Source organism: Pomacea canaliculata, linkage group LG7 (assembly GCF_003073045.1).
Source record: "Pomacea canaliculata isolate SZHN2017 linkage group LG7, ASM307304v1, whole genome shotgun sequence".
In the NCBI taxonomy this organism is placed as follows: Eukaryota; Metazoa; Mollusca; class Gastropoda; order Architaenioglossa; family Ampullariidae; genus Pomacea; species Pomacea canaliculata.
Genome location: NC_037596.1, coordinates 11,430,459 through 11,451,305, shown reverse-complemented (window position 1 = coordinate 11,451,305; position 20,847 = coordinate 11,430,459). Strand labels below are relative to the sequence as shown.

The following is a 20,847-nucleotide window of genomic DNA, read 5'->3' as shown; positions in this document are numbered from 1 at the left end:
AGTTTTTGGATTTTTTTTTTTTCGTTAGATAATTGCACTATAGAGATATTAATGACTGTTAAATTTAAGGAGTACGGGTAGTCGTCGACTTAGACTGCTTTTGAATAACAGGTCGTAGCTCGCTTTGATCGTGTCGTTCATGCTAAATTATCGAAGTAGATAATGCTGAGTACTCATGTTATAGTCATCTTTAAAAACCTTGTCTTTAATTTTTTAATTTTAGTGGAACTTCGTACGACCACAGCGGAAACTCACTAGTACTTTGCTCACTTGCCAGTCATGGCCAGACATACCAGTCATAGTTGTGGTCGTAAAGTTGAACAGTCGTAAGTTACAAAGGTCGTAAATCCACGACTACCTGTATTTCTGTCCAGTTTTGTTTTATTCTGTTATCTTTATGTGCCCGTCGTTGGCTGATGTGCTTGATCTATTCGATTGTTAAGAGAGGCATCAGCTTGAAATCAAATCGATTATTTTATTGTTTAGATCATCGGTTTTTAACAGGAGGGTGACATCACAATGACATTGTAAATTTCTAAGGTCTTACATCAATATATGTTGCAACATGTGTAATACATAGAGCACACAATTATACTAATTTTGAACCTGGGTGTATAATATATTTGCTCATCAAGCCTTATCCTTAATGAAACTGAACTACTATAAACTTAGAAATAAGATAAAGAGCTAGAGATAGAGAGCAAATGAGCAAATTAATGCTTTGGCCGTCGTATTACTGGGAGTGGTAATCCCTCTTGTAAATTTTACTAAACATGCAAAACACATAGTATATTTACAAACTTACATATAGTAATAGAACATTGTTTTGTATTTTTAATGCCTTTAAAATGTAGGGAACAGTGTTACACATTTTTGTCTTACTACTGCTACTGAGTAGCAACTTGAACTTAAACATAAATGGATTTCTATAAAAATGTAAAAGTATATATTTCTCTCGAAGAACAGTATGCCTAGGACATCTGAACATAGACAGTTGAAATCAGAACATAACGTATCCACAGAACCTGGGAGAAGATTGTATCAGGGTTCTTTTGTGGAGCTCAAAACCTGTCGGTGGAGGCTACAAAAGCAGACTTTCTATAAATAAACTTTAATCTATACTGCTGGTTGTGTAACAGTTATTATATTTACACATTATGATTTTCAAGACTTTTTTAATCTCTTAGTTTACGTTCGATAGTTTGAGACCAAATTTTGTTTTAACATCTTACCTTATGTTCCCGTAAAAGCATTTTCACTGAAGATATCTTTTACTATTTAAGGAATAAAGGTGAAATCTTTTTAATGAAAGTATCATGCGCTATGTTCATAGAAATTCTGTGAACATATATTCTTTGAGGTTAATAAGAACTAGCCTTAGCCTTTGTCACAGACGCCATCTCTCTCTCTCGAGAAACACACACACGACGTCTGTACACGTTCTTTTCCACACAAAACAAAGATTGCCTGAGGCTGTCCACAAGATGTTAATGAGTAGCTGAATGGCTCAGGATTTCACAAACTTCAAGACACATATGCATAAATAAAAATACGCCACAACACACTATCCTATCGGCGAAACACAGTTATCGGTACATACAATGTTTACAATCCCGGGCCTTCCCCGATCAATCACACTTCAATAACTCTTAATTTTAATTCTTAATCCTAACCTTCACTCTCAATCTCACTTCTTATCATGTAGTTAATAATTGTACTAGCAGTCATTTAGTACTTTACTCACAGTTCTGTTCGTAGACATACAGTTCCAGTTTTATTATTTCATTTACATTTTGTTGGCGCCGCGAAAGACACGGTACACACAGTACACACTGTCTACACACTGCTGGGCGCTTCACCGAAGGCGAAAAGATTAGATCTAGACGAATCGTCGATCACAAGTTGCTACCTACCACGATTGGCAGTACACAGAGGAAAAAAGAAGCCTTGTCTAGGCAAGGAATTACTTTTATGATCTACGCTCACATTAACACTCACACAACATCATTCCACTCTCATGTCCGCCAAAGCCGTCTGCTTCTCTACATTCTTTGCTAGAGTGATGTCCCTTTCCTCGTTGACACTCTCACTCATCAATGCATGTTATTTATTATTGTAATTTACAAACAGCGAAGGGATTAAACTAACTTTAAAATATGGAGGCATGGACTGATCCGTGACAGCCTTAAGCTGTTACTTTTCCTGTGACCCTTTCTCTACTCTTGCAGCAGTCAAGGTCCTAACTGTCCGTTACAGATCACCTTGTCTCACCTGTTGTGTAGCAGATGGCGGATGACTGGACATTGCTGACAGTGGTCTCCCTTTAATACCATCACATCAGTGGGAGGCAGTGTCTGTAGCCAGTGTTCTCGCTAAAACACGACAGCGATTGTCTGTGCCCTCTGCTGAACACCAGCACCTCCACAACACTTCATCCATGTCTTCTCATTTAACCCTTTGAATGCAGGAGCTTCTCATATTAACACTGCAACATTTGTAACCACCAGCTGCTTAGTATGTGGTATATACTAACGTATAACATTTTTGTACAGTAAATGATCATATGTACAAATGTGTATCAGTGTGATCAGTGCATGTTATTCAAGTCATCACATGTATAAGTCCAGCGTTCAGTGTTTCTCTAGTGACAGAGCATCTCTGACATGATTCAAGCTTCTTCCTTGTGGCTGACATAATGATCGTCGTAGTCTGTCATGTGGTTGACGATTGTCACATAAATTGAGAGACTGTGACATATATAACACACAGCACAAAGTGAATGGTTCAGTCCTAGGGAATGTCCGCTCTTTGTACAACTCGCCCAACAAATTTACGTTTGTGCTGTCAAGAGTTGGGCCACCTGGCCCACAAGAGTGACAGGGAGAAATGAGTCAAGAAGACTCTAAATTGGAAAAAACATGAGGAATGTTAGTCCCCCCAAAAAAAAACAAAGCATCATTCAAGAGCATCCCAGAGACTTGTGGGTTTAGTTTGTGGATATATCCCACACTTACCTGTCACAGACTTGACAAAAAGGTAAACCAAGTAGAGTTCAGTGCCCTACAACTTGCAAACAAGCTGTAGTAACTGGCTAGTGATCGTTGAACTTTATTTCTCCTGTAGGATCATGTTGGTGGCAAGAGTTTTACATTATAGATGTTACATACCCTGTACCCTGGTGTCCATGCTCGTGTTGTTTGACTGTAAAAAACCCTAAGAGCATTGTAACACTTGTAACACATGAACATTGTAAATCTAATATTAAACTGAAAACCACGCCATCTTTTCTTGTAATTATTGTGTACATAATAATTATGTAGTATATCTGTGTAATAAACTAGAATCAACAATCTTGTTGCTACCTCTCTCCCCATGAAGAGACGCCACACGGGTCACCCCAGGGTGTTGCAACTTGTGTCTGAACCTACAACATCATTCAGTTCTGGCAAAACGTTAAGATGAAGTAAATAAACAATAACTACACTGGCTACAGATGGCAGCTCAGTCGATGTTGTCAGTGTAGATGATGATGACTAGACAGTCGGTTGACAGTGAACAGCCATTTCAAATGGCAAAATGTAAATAATTGAAGTCATATTATACCAATAAAATATGTCATTAACCATATCGTATAGCAAAGATGTAGATGACTACAGGTCAAAAAAGAGAGATTTTAGCCGTTAACTACAAAGATTTTTTCTTTAAACAGGAATAAGTATTCGTAAATTGTAAATAACAATAGTAAAGAAAATAATACACACATTCCAACGTCAATATTGTCTTATAAAAAGATATAAAGTGAGGAAGTGCAAGAGACGTGCAATATAAGTGACAATGACTGTGATAGATTAGCTGGAATATGTGGACAGTAAATATGTGATTGTGCGTGTGTTTGTGAACGATCAGGTGTGAATGCGAGAGACGGTGTGTTTGTATTGCTGTACACTTCGATACTGGCTAGACTGCTCTTTATTGCTAATACTTATCACATTGGCCATTATTGTCCATACTGTCTCTTACTGCTCACACAGTTAATTACTGAAGACAGAAACACTTGTGGTTCTCTAGACTGTGGTGGTGTCCCTGTATTCAAGTATTCAATGTGTTCGCTGCATTCCACTTACATTTGTGTGACTACACGAAATAACACTTACCTAACTTTATTTTAAGTAACAGAGATACGGTAAAAACCTAATATTTTTGAGAGTATGTGACTTACCTCTCGTCACTTTGGTCATTAAAAGGATGTCAAGATGGCGGAATGATGCAGATAAAGTCGGTTATAAACGTTTGCTGTCAAAGTCTATGCTCTCGGGTTTTCCCAAAACATGAACACGATTTTGTGGCGATTTGTCTGCAGATTTTGTGTGAAGATAGTCAGGCTCGTGTGTTCTTGTGTTTAGACAGAAATGATATGTCACCATTGTCAACAGCAGACTATGTCAAACACCTGCAGGTATATTTTGGCTGTGAAAGGGAGAGGAAATGAAGAAGGAGGTGGAAAAGTGCGAGAGACGAGCGCTCTGTGTGTGTGTGTAATGAGATGGCTGACAGTTTCATTCAGGGCTGTGGACAGGAGAAAATGTCAATAAAAACGAGGAATGAAAAAGAATGTTTTGTCTTACCTATGTATTTTTCATTCTTGTGGTGGTTTCTCCCTTGACCGAGTCGGGGAACGTGAAAGTCTACTTGGTATGTAAAAGTCCTGACTAGATATCCGGATGCTGAGCTAAATGATGTGACTGGCTGTATGAAAGGAAGGCCTGGTATGGAGAAGTCAATGAACGGTAATAACGGACGAAGACACGTGGCCTGTAAAAGCAGACGATGGATCACGGGTGGGCGATATGGCGACACTGGGGTGCACAGCCTACAGACACACAGCCTAAGCCCAATCACATCCACCATCACGGCGCAAGTTTATCTCAGCGGGAAAATCTCTAATGAGTCATGGATGATTCATTGTGGCAGTTCGTTGCACAATGGCGAGGTGTGTTTATAATTAGAAAAATGTTACACTCTTATGACCAGATGGTTAGTTTGCAGATTGTCAATATTCAGGCAAAGCGATGTAAGGGTTCATGTGGACAGACTAGTGCGATTTGTTGGCATACAACGACAACAACACAACACAGGCTGTCTAAACCAAACATTGTTGTCGTTATTGTGTTGTTTGCGACTTTTGACTGAACACAAATTATACTGAATACTGGCTGAACTAACCTTGTAGTCAATTATTGACCTAACTCCATAGAGTTTACTGATCGAGTTTCATAGAGGTTTTTCTAAAAAGCATTTTGTAACATGTACTGTAGTATGACCGGACACTTGACACTGGATGAAGTACAAACACCTTCAAGCTCAATACTCAAGTTTTTTTCCCACTATTAGTCACCTGCACACAGGCACAAATTTAACAAGCTCTTTACAGCATAAGAATTTTCTAAATAAGTAAAAAAGAGAGAATGAATTTGTACTTTTTAAAACTTAGGATTGTAATATTATTTTTTTAAAAACACTAAAACAATCACACATAACATGGGCTATTTCATAAAACAGAATGAAAACAAAATTGAAAATAAATGTTTTGAGCCAGAGGAACAGAAATTTTAACAGTTTTCAAGAGCATGAGTTTCAAGAAGCAAAATTTCGGATACTGATATAAACATTCATTTTTTATGAGCCTTTTTGTTTACCTTTCCGTGTTTGTCACTGATGGTGTATCATCGGTCATCTCTGGTTTTTTTCTTGCGATAGACAATCGTCTTCATTACAAGATTCCATTGCGACCAACTTATTCCTAGGTCGTAGTTGAACACTAAGAGCTCGTCTTCGTAGAGCTGAGCCATTTCTTGTGAAACTTGTAACTATTTAATGTAATGATTTCAGTATTAACAAGAACTGATTAACTGATTACATCCACTTATTAATCGTGATATAAAAACTTGAAATATATGATATAAAAACTGTTGAGCTTAAAAATAATTGTGCACATAAAATGAGCTACAAAGTTTTTAATTATCTTCTGGTAGGGGAAAATATTTCAGTTCGGGCCTGGCTTTTTTGTGTTTTTTACCCAGATGGAGTCTGCTTTAGAGCTAGGCCAGAAATATCTATTGGTGCTCTCTGGGATTAGTCATTCATCGGGCATGATGGCAGCAGACTTATTTCCATCGTCGAATAGCTCGATAATGTGGTACATCCTTTAAATCTTTGATCATCAAAACCTAGCAAATAAATAGGAAAAGACTTTGTAAGAAACTTTAGCAAATTACATGTCTTTTCTAAATATTATTACCTCACTCAAAATACTGCATTTCATTTTAATTGGACACTGGCCTATATCAACCTAAATAACTTGTTTACAATTTGTTTTGTTTTTATTGATCATGCGTTTTCTATTAGGTGCATTTAATATTATAAGGGCACACCCAATCCAGTGGTTTTTTTAACAGATAGAAACTATCTAATGCTAACAAAAATAATATGCTTTGAGCAGAAAAACCCTTCCAATGCCTATATATGCTCATACTCAGCCCATTTAAATTTAACACACTATCTCCTCTAGATACATCCCTGTCGTTAAAATAACGTAATTGCATTTTCGCTCTATTTTATATTTAAATATGGCGGTGACCGGAACACATGCGAATAATGGTTGCGAGAGTGATCGTTCTTGATAATATAGCTACTTGTGTATATAATTTATATATTTTGAGACAGTGATAATCATTAAGTATTAAATATATTTATATGTTATTTAACAATATACATAATAACTACGAATAAGCCCTTTGTAAAACGTGTCTTGATAGTCATACATCATTCATGTCAGCGAAAGGTTGCGCGAGTGAAGGTTCTTGATAATATATCTCTACACTTTATATTTTTTGACACAGTGATAACCTTTAAGTATAAAATATATTTATAAGTGATTTAACAATATACAAAATAATTACAAATAAGCGCTTTGTAAAACGTGTCTTGATAGTCATACATCATTCATGTCAGCGAAAGGTTGCGCGAGTGAAGGTTCTTGATAATATATCTCTACACTTTATATTTTTTGATACAATGATAACCTTTAAGTATAAAATATATTTATAAGTGATTTAACAATCTACACAATAATTACAAATAAGCGCTTTGTAAAACGTGTCTTGATAGTCATAAATCAGTCGATGTCGGCAAGCTTGGCTCAAACTTGGTGACCGGGATTCCTGGCCGATTACTGTTCCGCCAAGCTTTTTCCAAGTTCCCCATCGCAGCTGAATGAGCGATCGCGTTGCGCGCGCAACGGGAAAGTTGGCGCTTGCTTGGTGGATGCTTGGTGCTGGGCAAACCAATGTTACAAGATTTTCCCAAGCGTGGCCCAAGCTTGGTCGAATCTTGCCTGTTTTCTGGGTGGTCACAAAAAATGTGATCTTGAATTATGTGTGCGTGTGTTTGAGGGATAGGTCTCCACTTGTGCATGGTTGTGCATGCTTGTATGAAAGAGAGAGAGAGCGCATGTGTGTGTTTGTGAGAGAGAAAGGAATAGGTCTCCATGTACTTTTCAAGCTTTAAAATACTATAACTTTGGCATTATATGTTAAAATATGTTTAAATACACAATACAGCTATAACACACCACCTTGTTTCTTATTTCTATAACTGTTGCTGTAATTATGATTAATGTTCAGTTATCTTTGAGCTTCATTATAGCAATCTGTGTTGCAATATATCAGATAAGGCTTTAAAACAGGTAAATTTCGGTTTTGTGTACATGGCCTTTCGTTATCTGTTTCTCTTTTACCTAATCTACTTTTCACATTATGCTTATATCTTGCATACATTTTAACACTAAAGATTGGTATTTGCTAGTCAAAAATGTCATCTAGTGTACTTACTTGAATCTTTTCTTGGGCTCAGTGTTATGCTTGCAGAACCTCTTTCACTGAGCAGAGTTAAAATCCATTCCTTGATGTTGCTGTCGTTATTGTCAAGCCGGAAGTTTAAGACAAGATCAGGAGGGCTACCACTCAAAGAGCAGTTTATTTGTCTTTGAGTGTTCTTGTGTGAAGACAGGGATGTCAAGACACATCCAGTGACAGCCGTTGTGTAAGCTTTAACATCTAATTCTACATCTTCATAAACTGAAGAACTGACAATTTTCACAGATTCTTTGACGAATCGAGGAGGACCTGCGGCAATAAAAGGAAAACGTATATAGTATCTTAAGCATGCTTTAATAAACTGATCAATACTTTTAAGTCAAAAAATTTAATGGCACACAGAATTTACCAGTACCACTCACAGACCAGTAACAAATTTAAACCAAGGGATCCTTACATTATATTATTTATAAAACTTCTGAGATTTTGTGGGATGATACTGTTTCCTTTTGTTTCTCTGCTGAGTTCAGACAATTCTGTTTTCGGTTTGTTTCCTATTTATTGGACACTATGGACATCAGAAAAGTTTGTTGTAAAAAAGTGTACAATTTCTGTGATGCCAATAACTTCACGTGACGACACTCACAGATACACTCTCAATTAACAAAAATCAAGTAATCCGTAAACGAAGCAAAAATTAGTGAAGTTAGATATGCTTACACCTGACAAGAAATGACACAGATCGATTAAAGGTTGATCCGCTTCCTTCACAGCTAACAATTGGCCAGTCATCAGCACAATGGAATACAAATGATTTGTTCAGGTTTCCTTCTTGCGAAGAAACTGTTTGTAAAGTAGTTCTATTTTTCACGAGTAGGCGGACAACGGCAGGAGGACGTCCTTTCTCAAACGAGCAAGAAATGTTGACCCTCTGTCCTTCGTTTATGAGGTAAGTACCATTAACCTCATGTCCGTCAACAGTGAGAGTTTTTACGCTTGGTGGGTCTGCAAACATAAATACATATTTATTTTTTCACATGCAAGCACTCACACACATTGACTTGACTTGGTCTTAGCCCTCGTTATATCAACTATTTTCCAGAAAATAATTTATGATAAAGGTAAGAATTAAATGCTGTCACTAACCCACTTAATAATCCTCTAACGATGTATGATAATACTGGATTGCTACACATTACCATAGAGACTGGTCATTTTCTTTGTGTGGTGTTCCTGTTCTGTATAGTTTTGTACACTCTATTTCTTTCCATCTTGTTCACGTTCTAGGCTCTTGTGACCTTAAATCTTTTTTCGCCTAGACATGTGTCAATATTTATGTTGTTTCCAAATCCATGATATTATTCCATTCTTGACTCAAGATCATGTATGAGAACTCAGATGCATAATGGACATTCTATACATGTTAGACAAAAGCTATAACAGCTTTTCAGAGACTGGATACTTGTAGAAACACCACAAACAGTGTATGAAAGTGAAAACCCTATAAAGTAAGCGAAAGTGTACTATTATTTATATATTCTTTGCAGTGCTCTCCTTCTTGTGCATTCCAATACTAACCACTGTTACAATGCCAGGTAAAGGTAAACAAAATGTACTATATGTATATATCTTGTGATGCACATACCGTGGCAATGAATATCGATTCTAACGTACTTTATCATGATAATCATGTCATCTATGCCTAGATATTTCTGTAATTTCAGTCATGGACCAGCTACATGTTATATGGTATATGTTCTAAGGTCTCTGACAAACACAGTTATAGGAAGTTCACATGCAGAAATAATCCACATAGACAAACCTACATAAAACATAAAGTTTTAGTCCCTTTTCCATGGTTTTGATGTCACCAGAGTCTTTCCATGTCCAGGTCCACTCGATTTCCTCGTGTGATCGGTTCAGTACCTTGTAAAGTCTTGCTGGACCTGCTGCACTGAGGCAACCAACAGACGTGCTTGTTACTTCGGTACAATGGTTTGTCTGAAATATTCTTCCATCATATTCCCAGCTGCCCATGTCTAGTTTGGTTTGTACCTCAACTCTATAATTAAAGTCAGACTTTTTACATCCTGAGTCGTTCAGCCAGAATGTTAGATTGACAAAACTGCTTTCCGGAACAGAAAGGGTGTCTAAGTTAAAGTTGAGAAATTCCAAGAGGGGACCTGTAACAAATGTTAGAATAGAGACAAAACGAAATATAATAGTATTTTGTAAATGGCAATTTAGAATTTCATAGTCATCTATCAAAGAATATATTTAATTTTTCAAAAGACGCAGTTTAGAAAACGTCCATCTCTTTACGGTGTCCTCGTATCTACTATTTAACGGATTGGGAGTGTTTTCTGAAATAAATGTAACCATAAAATGTATTGGGATGAGTTAAACTGTTGTGGTCTACACAAAAGAAAAGCATCCATTTAATAGTAAAAGAAAAAGATATGTCTGCAATGTTGACACAATATATTATGATTATGTTTTATCTTCGTAGCATGAATATTTTTTAAGAGTCGGGTATTGGTAGTTGAATTGTGAATTCATTGTATCTCTTTGCTGTAATTAGATAAAGTAGTCAAATGAATAGATACTAAGGCAACACATCATCAGAAATAGTAAAAGTGAAAACTCACATGTCAACACATGATCAGAAATAGTACGAGCGAGAGCTAACATGTCAACACATAATCAGAAATACAGAGGATGCGGGACACCTTCCTGAGGATTAATTTGCTGATGACTAAAGGCTGCCAAGTCCCTCTGCCTGGTTCCATTGATCTTGGAACAGATATTAAGAAGGGAGACAAGACTGTTCCTGTTCCCTAGAGAGAGGCCTTGGAACCAAGAGATGAAAGAAAAAGCGATGAGACTTTAAATGAAGGACTGATAGAACCGAGTGAGGATGAATGAGCTGTCAGAGAAAGATCTGAGTTTCCGTATAGGAGAGTATACCTTATTAGTTTTACCATCAAAGCACTAAGTAAACTTTAGATAAAGATAATAAAACTCACAGTTGAATCCCCTTGAAGAGTGCATCTTCTGTAGCAATAGCAAAAGACATAGAAGCAGCGACAGCAAATGTTTCTGCATTTCAACAGCCTGGTATCAACAATAAATTCACTGTACTTTATGCCAGCAGCCTCACGAATGACAAGACTTTGTCACGTTGAGGAAGAAGATTCGGGCATCTCTCTATTACTAAGCTACACCACTAAAGCCTAATTAGGTACGTTGGAACCATCCCATCAGCCCTTAAGCCTCCTTAAGTCAGCCAGGAAATTCTACATATGAAATCGAAACTTTGAGAAGTGTAATCCGTTAGAATCTTTCATCATGAGCATAAGCAGCTTATTATGTTGCCTTGGCATTCAGTAAGTGGATGGTAATGTGGTCTGAACTGTGAGTTCTGCCGCTTCAAAGGTGGCGTGCAAAAGGATGAACAGTTCTAAAATGGAAATTTTTAAGACAATCCTTGAAGATGTTTTCTCAAGTGACTTAGGTGAAGTTAAGAAATAAATACTAGAGTTGACAAAATTTATTAGCTTGCTAAAAACCGCGGTTAGTGGGGTTACTTTCTTTTCTAAATACAGTAAAAACTCAGTGCAGTATTTTCTCGAATCTGAGTGCACCTTCGATCTCAAGATAGATATTTACAAACATCACCATACACATAAAGTATTTGTTTACTATGGTTTTTTGTGTCTATGTCAATCTAGAGTTCTGCAATAGCGACAATAACTCTTTTTACCTGATCAGGTTTAAATAAATTACATTCCCTTAATATATACTACCTACGCAAACACGAAGGTGTGATCAAACATTTTCACTATTCCATTTCGGCAAACTGAACGCACTCGGCTGAAGACTGGACTCGCCATCCTGTATCAAAGTTGATATTTGACCTCTTAAATCATACTCTCGTTTTTATATAAAATCATTTCATTTTTCATTTAATTTCAATAACCAAAAGATTGGGTAAAAAGCCAAGAAGTCTTAATACTATATAAAACTAATTTGAAAGTCATCGTAGAGCGTGACTAGAGTTCTTGCTTCAAAACAAAATGATCTTTCTCTTTTAAGAAGGAATCAGGAAATATCTCCTTCCTGGTACCAGCACCCTTTGCAAAATGTGGGCTTTGATTCGATTTGAAAAGAAAACAAGAAGGATTTAAACAAGTTTCATCTTTGAAATTCCAATGAAGCAGTGATACCAAAACAGAATACTGTATATACTGTTTAAATTATCATTGTCGTTAAGGTGACCAGACGTCCCGCTTTAGGCGGGACAGTCCCGCTTTTGACCTCGTGTCCCGCTTGCTCATCGGGCGGGAAGCCCAATGTCCCGCTTTCTGGCTTTCTGGCAAGTCCATCAAATGTCCCGGTTGTCTTTAAAAATCACTTTTTTCGGCGTTCTTTGACGGTGACGACACCATCATCGGCATGTGTCCCGCTTTCGCCCCCGAAACGTCTGGTCACCTTAATTGTCGTTGTTTTTGTGCTGTAGCCAGGCAGTTAACACAAATGGACATATTTATTAAATGAACCAGGCACTAAGGTTTATTCTTTTTATATCAAAACTTTTGCTAACTAAAAACATCAACCATTCAAACATGAGCAATATTTTCTCTTAGCTAGTTATAGTGACCTGCATGTTTCCTAATGACAAGGTAAAACTAAAGGTAAAAGCACTTTCTAATTAAAGATATATTCCTATCAATTTTCACTTTGCACAGAAAGAGGTCAGCAGAAAGACATCAGGAAATGTCTACTGTCTAAACTTACACCATCATTGCTAATAAGCGATACGATATGGAAAATATAAAAACCTGGTGGGTTATCTCGATGCTAATCTTCAACCTGCTTTTCTCAAAATGGCCGCCACTGTATGTTCACACTTCTAACGTTTATAACTCACTCAGTTTTAGGACTAGAAGAACAACTTTTGTGTCAAAAGAAAGTTTAGAACCTTGACTTTTTAAAAAAATTGCAATTCGGCAAATCTCAAATTTCTGAGTTAAGACTCGATTCGTCGTGGAGGGTCACATATCTATATACACATTTACAATTGGTGTGTGTTGTTTCTGCTTCCTCGCATAAATCCAAGCTAATATTAACAAATTAAAGTTTCGTCCCTTTATAATAATGAACTTGCATAAACTGTTTGTGAATTGCTATAACATTTTTTCCGGTACTTTACAATATATTACGGAAGGTTTTACATTAAGCTCCTTGAATATAATACGCGAGAGATGGAATTTTAATAACTTGTCTACAATTCTTTTAAGTTCATGTTTCTCTGTGGATGAGGTTATATTTATAGTCAAATGTGTTTTATGCATGGGAAAATAAGAAAAACTAGAAACTTCTAGACATCTCGGTTTGAAAGAAATACAAAGATCGAGCTAGATGGCTAGAGAAAGATTAAAAAGCAGCAGTAATAATCACAAGAAACATTCTCTACTATTTGGCAACACTCAGTTTACGAATGGTAAGTATTGAGTTGATTAACTTTCCTTCAAATGAAGTAAAGTGAATCTGTTACCTGTCACAATGACCTCCAAAGTTTTGCATCTTGCTATATGTTAGCGTGAATGCGGATGGAAATCATATTAGTTTTGCAAGATACTTCATATGCTAATGTTGATAAGCATTCAAACCGTTTGTAACAAAAGTTTATTTTCTTCTGATCAGTGCTGTCATCACAAATTAAGTTTGTTCCTTCTCTTTAATATGACGAGATCAGTTTGCTGACAAAAACTGGGGCACCTGCACGTCACCGGTTTGTTGACATTCAAACCGCTGAGACAACAATTCGTCGTCCTTTTATTTCCTCATTAGTTTTCTTGTTTGCTTGTCAACACTTGAGTTTCTGTGAGACTGATTCTGAGATTTCATGTCATGACATGTCACGGCCAGGGTATAGTGTGTTGTGAGGGAAAGACTGTCATCGTGACAAGATGTTGGCCAACTGTAACAGTGTCATGTGATTGTGGCGATGATATTGAATTCTGTCATTGATATTTATTTGTTCATTTGATAGCTGGTGTTGGTTATTAAATATATTTATATTGTAACTCTGGGGGGAAGTTCCTTGCAAAACGATTGTTGTTTCACTTTGTTGAAACAATGGGAACATGGTGCCTGAGGGTGACACGACTTTTTAACTATTTTAACCACTTAACAGTGTGTATCTGTTTCAAACTAACAACAATCTTTACTAAAACACTCACTCTGAAACTTTTTGGAGACATTTATAAGCGATTTGAAAGAACATTTGTACATCGTGTGAATGTGTTTGTGCCAAACAGTTAAACTTGTAAGATGTGTTGTATAAGTGAGCCGCTAGTGTTTGTTGTGTTTACATCAATTAATCTCTCAATTCAGTGAAGCGGGTTTTGATGAACCACTCATGTCTGTATTTAGACTCAGAGTTCTGTCCCGTTTGTTTACCACTGGCAATAGACAATATCAGATTAAACACTTTAGTGCACGGCACTGATATTACAGTCTGCTGAGGCCTTTTGACAGCACGTGTACAATCTCTTATAGACACATCGACACAGATATCACACTTGTAGACTGACACACCTACGGATATGATGACATATTAACATAGACACACCCACACACATTATGACACATTACCACACATACACACGCCTTTAACAGACAAACTTGATAAAAAATATATTTTAAAATAATTTATTTCTTACAAGTATCATTGTGAGAGCGTCATTGCATGACGTCATGACAAGGTGATAGACTGAAAGTATAAGAGGAGTGTAATGGACTGAATGGGGGCTCTGTGGGCAATAGCTAGCTTGGAGCATTCGTACAATCATCTGGCATGCGCCCACACACATCTAATTACAACGCATTCAGCGCCGATCTTAATAAAGAGACTTCAGAACAAATGGAAAGAGTATAATTAAACAAAAGAGTATATATATATATAAAAGAATAGCTTACAAGTACTGACATAATCTAAGAAACTTATCTCTCTGGTGTTTCTTCTTGATAGTTTCTCACGATAATAATTCCACTGCTCACTATTCACAAGTTACAGTTCAGTCCTATGTAGACTTCAACGAGAGTTCACAAATTCCTGCTTATCCAAATTCACACTTCACAGTTCAGTCCCCACGTGGGCTTTAACGTCTTCTATGATCTCTAAGACGGACTCTCAGTGGCCGCTCACCAGCTCGCTACCTGGAGAAGTGACGTTCTCTGCCCCTCCCCAGACTTTGTTGGTTCCTTTCTTCCGGTGGGCGTAACTTCCTCCCGGTGGCCTTGGAGGTGGAGGAAGGCTCTGGACGCAGGTGGACGGGGCGTTGCTCGCCTCAGGCGGTACCCGGCCTTCAGCTGGACAACGAGGGGTCGGGCTGTTACCCGATAGTCTCCCCCTGGCTATGGTTGACTCGCTGGCCGCTTACGTCAGGTGTTGTCGTTATCGCCGACTGGCCACCGGTGTTCAATAGGCGGCCAGACATTTGGCGCGCCGGTCGGGCCGATATGCCGCCAGCTTGACCAGTTCACTGCTTTCATCATTGTAAGCAACCTTACCCCCACCCGACTAACACATTAAATCCACTAACTACACAAAATGCGACAAAAGTAGAAACATATTTTCTACAAGGAGAAACACTGAAGTGTTGATGGCAGACAGACACACGACTACAAAAGGACTACAGGTAAAAGGTGTGACAGTGACAGTCCCCTTCAGGCTGTTACTAGTCAGGGGAGACAATCACAAGTTGTGACGTACTGCGGGACACGAGGTCAAGTCGTGGAGAGCAAACGCTGTCTCGATAAAACCCCGTAAAACTCATTGAATCAAAATCAGAGTACTCCAGACAGACGACGACTTTTCTCTCCAGACCATAAACAGGTCCATTCGTCACCCACACCAAGTCACTGCGGGCCGTAACCGCGTCCTCGATGTCTTCACCCTCCATCACTCGCGCTGGGATACCCGCTTCTTGCAGTCCTGTGACCACACCCGACTGATCACTGACGTAACGCCAGGAAAGCACCAGCACATCTCTCCACTGTAGACAGGGTGGTGTTGTGCTGCCGAAGGTAGAGGTCGATGTTGTAGATGTTGTTGTGCTGCTCTCTGTCAACATGGATATAAACAATAGCATCATGACGTGATAAAGTAAACTGACAGACTCACGTGACTAACACACTGTCTTATTTACAAGACTCCTTCTCACCTGCTTGATATTTATCACACAAGTAAGTGTTTAACTGTAAACAACACAAGACTACACAATACAAACACCTACCCTTAACACCAACACGGAGACTGTGTAGGAAGCTGGCCACCTCACGACCACACATGACACAGTCACCTGGCCAGTCTCCTGAATGACCCTGACCTCGGTGATACAGTCGTGTGACTGACAGGTCGTCTGTGTGGTCGGGCACACCTCGCTCACTGTACGGGTCGACATCACGGCCTCTAGTGATCCTCAGGTCCTGATCGTCTTCCTTGACGACGACAGGTGGAGAGCGGAGGGGTCTGGTTAAATGTTTAACTTGCAAACCGGCAGGTCTGTGTTCAGGGAAACAACCTGCCGCCCAAAGATGGAGACTAGGAACTCGTGTCAGCAGCTTGTTGCAGAAAGATTCAAAAATCTTGATTCTGTAACACAGAATGTAGTTACACGCGTTACACTGTGTAGTGTCATGAATGATCGAGTGACTCTGTGTATCATGTTTAATATCGTTACCCAGGGCTTCTGCTAAGGCTAAATTCTTTGGGGTCCCAGGGACCCCTTCTTCAGATTTTTAAGGGGTCCTTGTTCTTCGCCCAAATTAGAAGAGGACCCCATTGACGAAAATTGAGGGGGTCCTCCGAACTTTTAATGCGTACTGTACGCAATTTCTTGCTCAAGCAGAAGCCCTGCAGTTACCCATGATGTCATCAAGTAAGTGATGTCACAATAATGACACATGTTGTAACACAATCTGTAACAGCCGATGCTTCAAAACAAATCTATTTTGACCACACAACAGCTCCATCAGGTGTCTCAACCGTTGAGGAAACATCAACAGCACCAACTAATTTTTAAGACAATACTTTAGAACAGCATCAACCAGTGTGTCTATCATTACATCACACGCTGTACAACTCACCTCAACTCACTCTCTACTTCATCAGTGATGACGTACAACTTCCCTCCTCTCGCCGCCCGTGACAAGTCGTTGACGGCCTTTATAACGGCTTCACCGTCATGAAGATCATACTGCAGGAGGTGAAGCTGACCGTGTGATACACCTGATGACTGTTGTGTGTTTACTGTCTGCAGCAACAGGTGATACAACATGATGCTCGCTGCACGACTCCCCCTCCATGTACTGACAATGTAGACGTGGTGACCACATCGCAGCCACTCTATGGCCATCAGCAGCAGCACCACAGTTTTACCTGTACCGGCCGGTCCGGTGACAAAGACTCTTGAAGGCGCGGTGTGTAGCAGGTGAACTTGCTCCGGGAAGAGTGTTACTACAGCAGTGTAGCACTGTCCTGTACACCACACGGCCTGACCCAGGGTCTTGACACTCACACGTGGAGGACATGTGTATGGCACAGTAACTGTTGTCGCCGGACCAGAGAGCCTGAATGAATTTATAAAACAATTAATTAAGATGGCTTGAAAAAATGATAATATTTAATCACATTTGTTCAAACAGCCAGGGATATGTAGTAAAATATGTCAGCAAAATATGCAAAATTAATGTTTTTTACTTCTCGGCATTTCTTTTTACTTTGCTCCAATTCAATATTTGTCGATGGTATTTCAATAATTAAAAAAACATCTTTTTTTGTCCTTTTAATTAACGTAAACAAATGTATACTTGTAATCAAAAGCAAAATCGAATCATTTACGAGAGAGACGTTAAAACTGTTTTCAATCTTCAAATGCATACAAGTGTAACCGAGTGGTGACGTTAGGGTGTGACAAGGATTTTCTCTAACAAACTCGAACAGAGGCAGAGAAACAGACAGGTGGCGACCCCTTAATTCACGAGCTTGAATGCTACTAATGAAAGTTTATTGTGTCAGAGTTCTCCCGGTGGGTTGAGGCAGTTGTTAAGGTTTAGTTCCAGTCTATACCTAAGATATGTTTTAGTTCTTCCCTTTCTGGTTTGTTTTCATTACATCCAGCAGCACATGCGGGTGCTAAGTCTACCCCCACATGAACAAGAAGGAGAATGTTTATATCTAGTTAGCTATTTTCCCTTAAGCCTCATTCTTGCTGTTTTGGTTTGGTCACACGTGTCTGACTTTAAAGAGCATCAAAGTGTGAAATGATGATCAATCAGTCTGCTAGTACTTTTGCATTTATTTTTACATTTATCTTGCCATCCTTATGTAATTACTGGTTTTTTGTCCATTTTAAACTCTCGTGGTGAAAAAGATATGTTTATGGTGGTGACTTAACGGTTTGTGTTTTTGTTTTACTGCCAGTCTAGCTAGTCTATCAGGCTTTTCATTTCTTTTTATTCCGATATGGGACGGAACTCACAGGAACTTGATGTCTAAATTTTATTAATTTTATTTATGAGTGACAGTATCTTGTAGGCCATGTCTAATCTGTTTGAGGGTGTGATGTCTAAATAGCTGTCAGTGTGCTGTAAAGATGGTTCCACAGGATTATTAAGCCTTGCTGGAAGGCCTAGATTGTTTTATACTACTCCAAATAAAATTTGCCAATAAGTGCTGTCTGTGGTTTTAGATTGGTCTTTTAAAGTCGTACAGATGATCGCCATCATACTTTACATCAGTGATGCCCAACCTTTTCGGCCTGCGGGCCATATCCATTTTGGACAGACGTGTCGCGGGACACTTCACCGCAAAAAAAAAAAAAAAAAAAAAAAAAATAGACCAGATACCATTTTTATTAGAAACAAGTTGTACTTACCATTAATTATGTAGTAATTAGTTGGATATTTGAAGTTGTTTTACCGAAACCAACTTCTGAATCTCTGGCTGCATCGTAGAGACACCAAGTTGGAGCACTGAATCGAAATGTTCGTCCATCGAAAAAAAGATTGGGAGACGCCCCTACGTGGGGATAAATACTTTTTCTTCCCTTTTTTTTCGTTTTTTTTTTTTTTTTTGTTTTGATTACTAACATGCCGATTTCCTGCACTGTGGGCAGAAGTTTTGCGGGCCGGATGGCACCTCGTCGCGGGCCGAATATGGCCCGCGGGCAGTAGGTTGGGCATCCCTGCTTTACATGAAACAAGATCAGTTGCCGCCCTCTGTATATTAAAACTTGTGTATAAACATAAATAATGAAAGTGATTCATCGTGATAACGAGAGGCTGCGTGAGGTCACATGACTTATCAGAGCTCTGACGGACTAAGATTATGCTGTTTCTCTATCATGGACTTCGCACAAGGACTTTCAAGTTTTCTCTTTACACTGTCCAATGAGAATGCAATACTTCAAAAAGTGTGTGAAAGTGTTTTTAGGTGTTAGATTAGTATCTATGATTAAGATTATTTTGGGACTTTGGCTAGCCTTATGTTTACTGTTCCCCTGTGGGACCCCGGGGTATGCTTGCCTAGCGAGCATTGTAAGAATAGGGGCTCCGGTGCATAGGCGGTCTTAACTTTTCGTCTTAAGATGCCTTGCTTAACTCGCTTTTCGTCTTGGCTAAGTTCGCGGTCTCAAGCCTGTTGCATGAGCGATCTCAGCCCCTTGCTTAGCTGAGAAACGGGTCAGGTCAGCGCGGCGGTCGAGGTCAGCGATATAAATAAATTCGTCCGGGAGCGGCCTTGCCAACCGTATATTCCACCAATGAAAACTGCGCTACAGCGATGGTGCTGAGCCGCGAAATTCGTCTGCATACCATGGCTGAAACGAAGGAGAGATGTGCGACAGCGAAATATTAGTCTTAATCGAGGAGGTTACCAGGGAGAAGAAGAGGCTTTATCAGAAAAAGAAAAAGATGAAATAAGAAAGAAATGAAACAATTTAAAATCTTCCACAATTTCATCTCGCAGTCGTCAAAAACATCCACCAACGGGCGGGGGCAACCACCAGAAACACCCGTGATAAACAGAGAAAGTGATAAATATTTTAGATGATTGCAGACAACTGATGGACGGCATAAACATCGAAGGTTAGTCATTTTGTTTACCTGTGTAGACTTATTTTTTACACGTCTGTGTCATCCGCAGAAAAAGATCTAGATACCGAGAGAATGCCAATGCAAAGCCGATAGTCAGCACACAACAGCCGGTTTAGAAAATAAATATTTCCATCCGAAATACATTTATTTAAAATGACTAGGTACATTTCTCATTTAGTTTTTGTGACAGGTGGTGAATCATTTACACTGGTTCCTCAAGAAGTCTTTTATGATAGGGGAGAGTAATAAAATAATATTGACATATGTAGGAGGTGCAATATATGTACTTATGTAGAAGGTGTCCGGTCACTTAATCCCCAGACACTTCATCCCCGACACTTCATCCCCGACACTTCATCCCCGAGACATTTAATCCCCAGACACTTCATCCCAGACACTTCATCCCCGACACTTCATCCCCGACACTTCATCCCCGAGACATTTAATCCCCGAGACTTGTGTGACAGGTGACTAACCCGCACTACCCGTCAACATGGCGGACAGGAGTGTGAGCCCCCGACACTTCCTCCCCGACACCTCCTCCCTGACACTGCCTCCCAGCACTTGCCTATGTACGTGAGGAAGACATCGTCGATTCCTTCGAATTGCTTGCAGAGTCAATGCCACAACATGATCGCATGCCGGAACTTCTATCCTACTTCGAGCATACGTACATACGGGGCCGCAGACTGCGCGGTAGAGGGGATAACTACGCTTCAGCTTTATTCCCTCCAGACACTTGGAACAAATACCTGACGTCATCGGCGGTGTTGCACGAACAAACAACTCTGTGGAGGGTTGGCATCAC

The 20,847-nt window shown here is 39.1% G+C and overlaps 4 protein-coding genes across 9 annotated transcripts in view; 1 reads left to right on the top strand and 3 right to left on the bottom strand.

Moving 5' to 3' along the window:
- LOC112569639 overlaps positions 1-4,355 on the bottom strand; it is a 57,970-nt gene extending 53,615 nt beyond the window's left edge. The window contains exons 1-3 of one of the 3 annotated variants that reach the window (XM_025247487.1): positions 4,220-4,283; positions 3,363-3,424; positions 2,272-2,485 (exon numbers count right to left, since the gene is read on the bottom strand). In XM_025247487.1, coding sequence (XP_025103272.1) covers positions 2,272-2,304 — 33 coding nt within the window. In that variant the 5' untranslated portion in view covers positions 2,305-2,485; positions 3,363-3,424; positions 4,220-4,283. Of the gene's footprint in view, positions 1-2,271; positions 2,486-3,014; positions 3,202-3,362; positions 3,425-4,219 lie in introns of those variants that run through there. The other 2 variants (XM_025247485.1, XM_025247486.1) reach the window with 2 other exon arrangements.
- The window catches only part of LOC112569649, a 117,471-nt gene that overhangs the window by 63,922 nt on the left and 32,702 nt on the right, over positions 1-20,847 (top strand). The window lies entirely within an intron of this gene.
- LOC112569641 lies at positions 4,750-11,385 on the bottom strand. 2 transcript variants are annotated; one of them, XM_025247492.1, is made up of 5 exons: positions 10,901-11,385; positions 9,701-10,057; positions 8,595-8,879; positions 7,890-8,183; positions 4,750-7,400 (listed from the first exon to the last, which is right to left on the bottom strand). In XM_025247492.1, the coding sequence occupies exons 1-5, from the start codon at positions 10,977-10,979 to the stop codon at positions 7,168-7,170; spliced, it is 1,248 nt and encodes a 415-aa protein (XP_025103277.1). In that variant the 5' UTR covers positions 10,980-11,385; the 3' UTR covers positions 4,750-7,167. The 2 variants fall into 2 exon arrangements, with proteins under 2 accessions (XP_025103277.1, XP_025103278.1); XM_025247493.1 differs by having other exon boundaries at positions 4,750-6,227; positions 10,901-11,383.
- On the bottom strand, positions 14,576-17,302 carry LOC112569646. The gene is made up of 3 exons (XM_025247506.1): positions 17,031-17,302; positions 16,178-16,536; positions 14,576-16,005 (listed from the first exon to the last, which is right to left on the bottom strand). The coding sequence occupies exons 1-3, from the start codon at positions 17,297-17,299 to the stop codon at positions 15,620-15,622; spliced, it is 1,014 nt and encodes a 337-aa protein (XP_025103291.1). The 5' UTR covers positions 17,300-17,302; the 3' UTR covers positions 14,576-15,619.

Coding starts and splice junctions, on each gene's coding strand:
- LOC112569641 (XM_025247492.1), bottom strand. CDS start 10,979: ATGCAGAAACATTTGCTGTCGCTGCTTCTATGTCTTTTGCTATTGCTA. Junction 8,880..9,700: donor ACTAAAACTTTATGTTTTAT/GTAGGTTTGTCT, acceptor TTATGTTTGCAG/ACCCACCAAGCGTAAAAACT. Junction 7,401..7,889: donor GAGCCCAAGAAAAGATTCAA/GTAAGTACACTA, acceptor GTGACCACCCAG/AAAACAGGCAAGATTCGACC.
- LOC112569646 (XM_025247506.1), bottom strand. CDS start 17,299: ATGGCCATAGAGTGGCTGCGATGTGGTCACCACGTCTACATTGTCAGT. Junction 16,537..17,030: donor GAAGTAGAGAGTGAGTTGAG/GTGAGTTGTACA, acceptor TCTGTGTTACAG/AATCAAGATTTTTGAATCTT. Junction 16,006..16,177: donor TCTCCGTGTTGGTGTTAAGG/GTAGGTGTTTGT, acceptor CCATGTTGACAG/AGAGCAGCACAACAACATCT.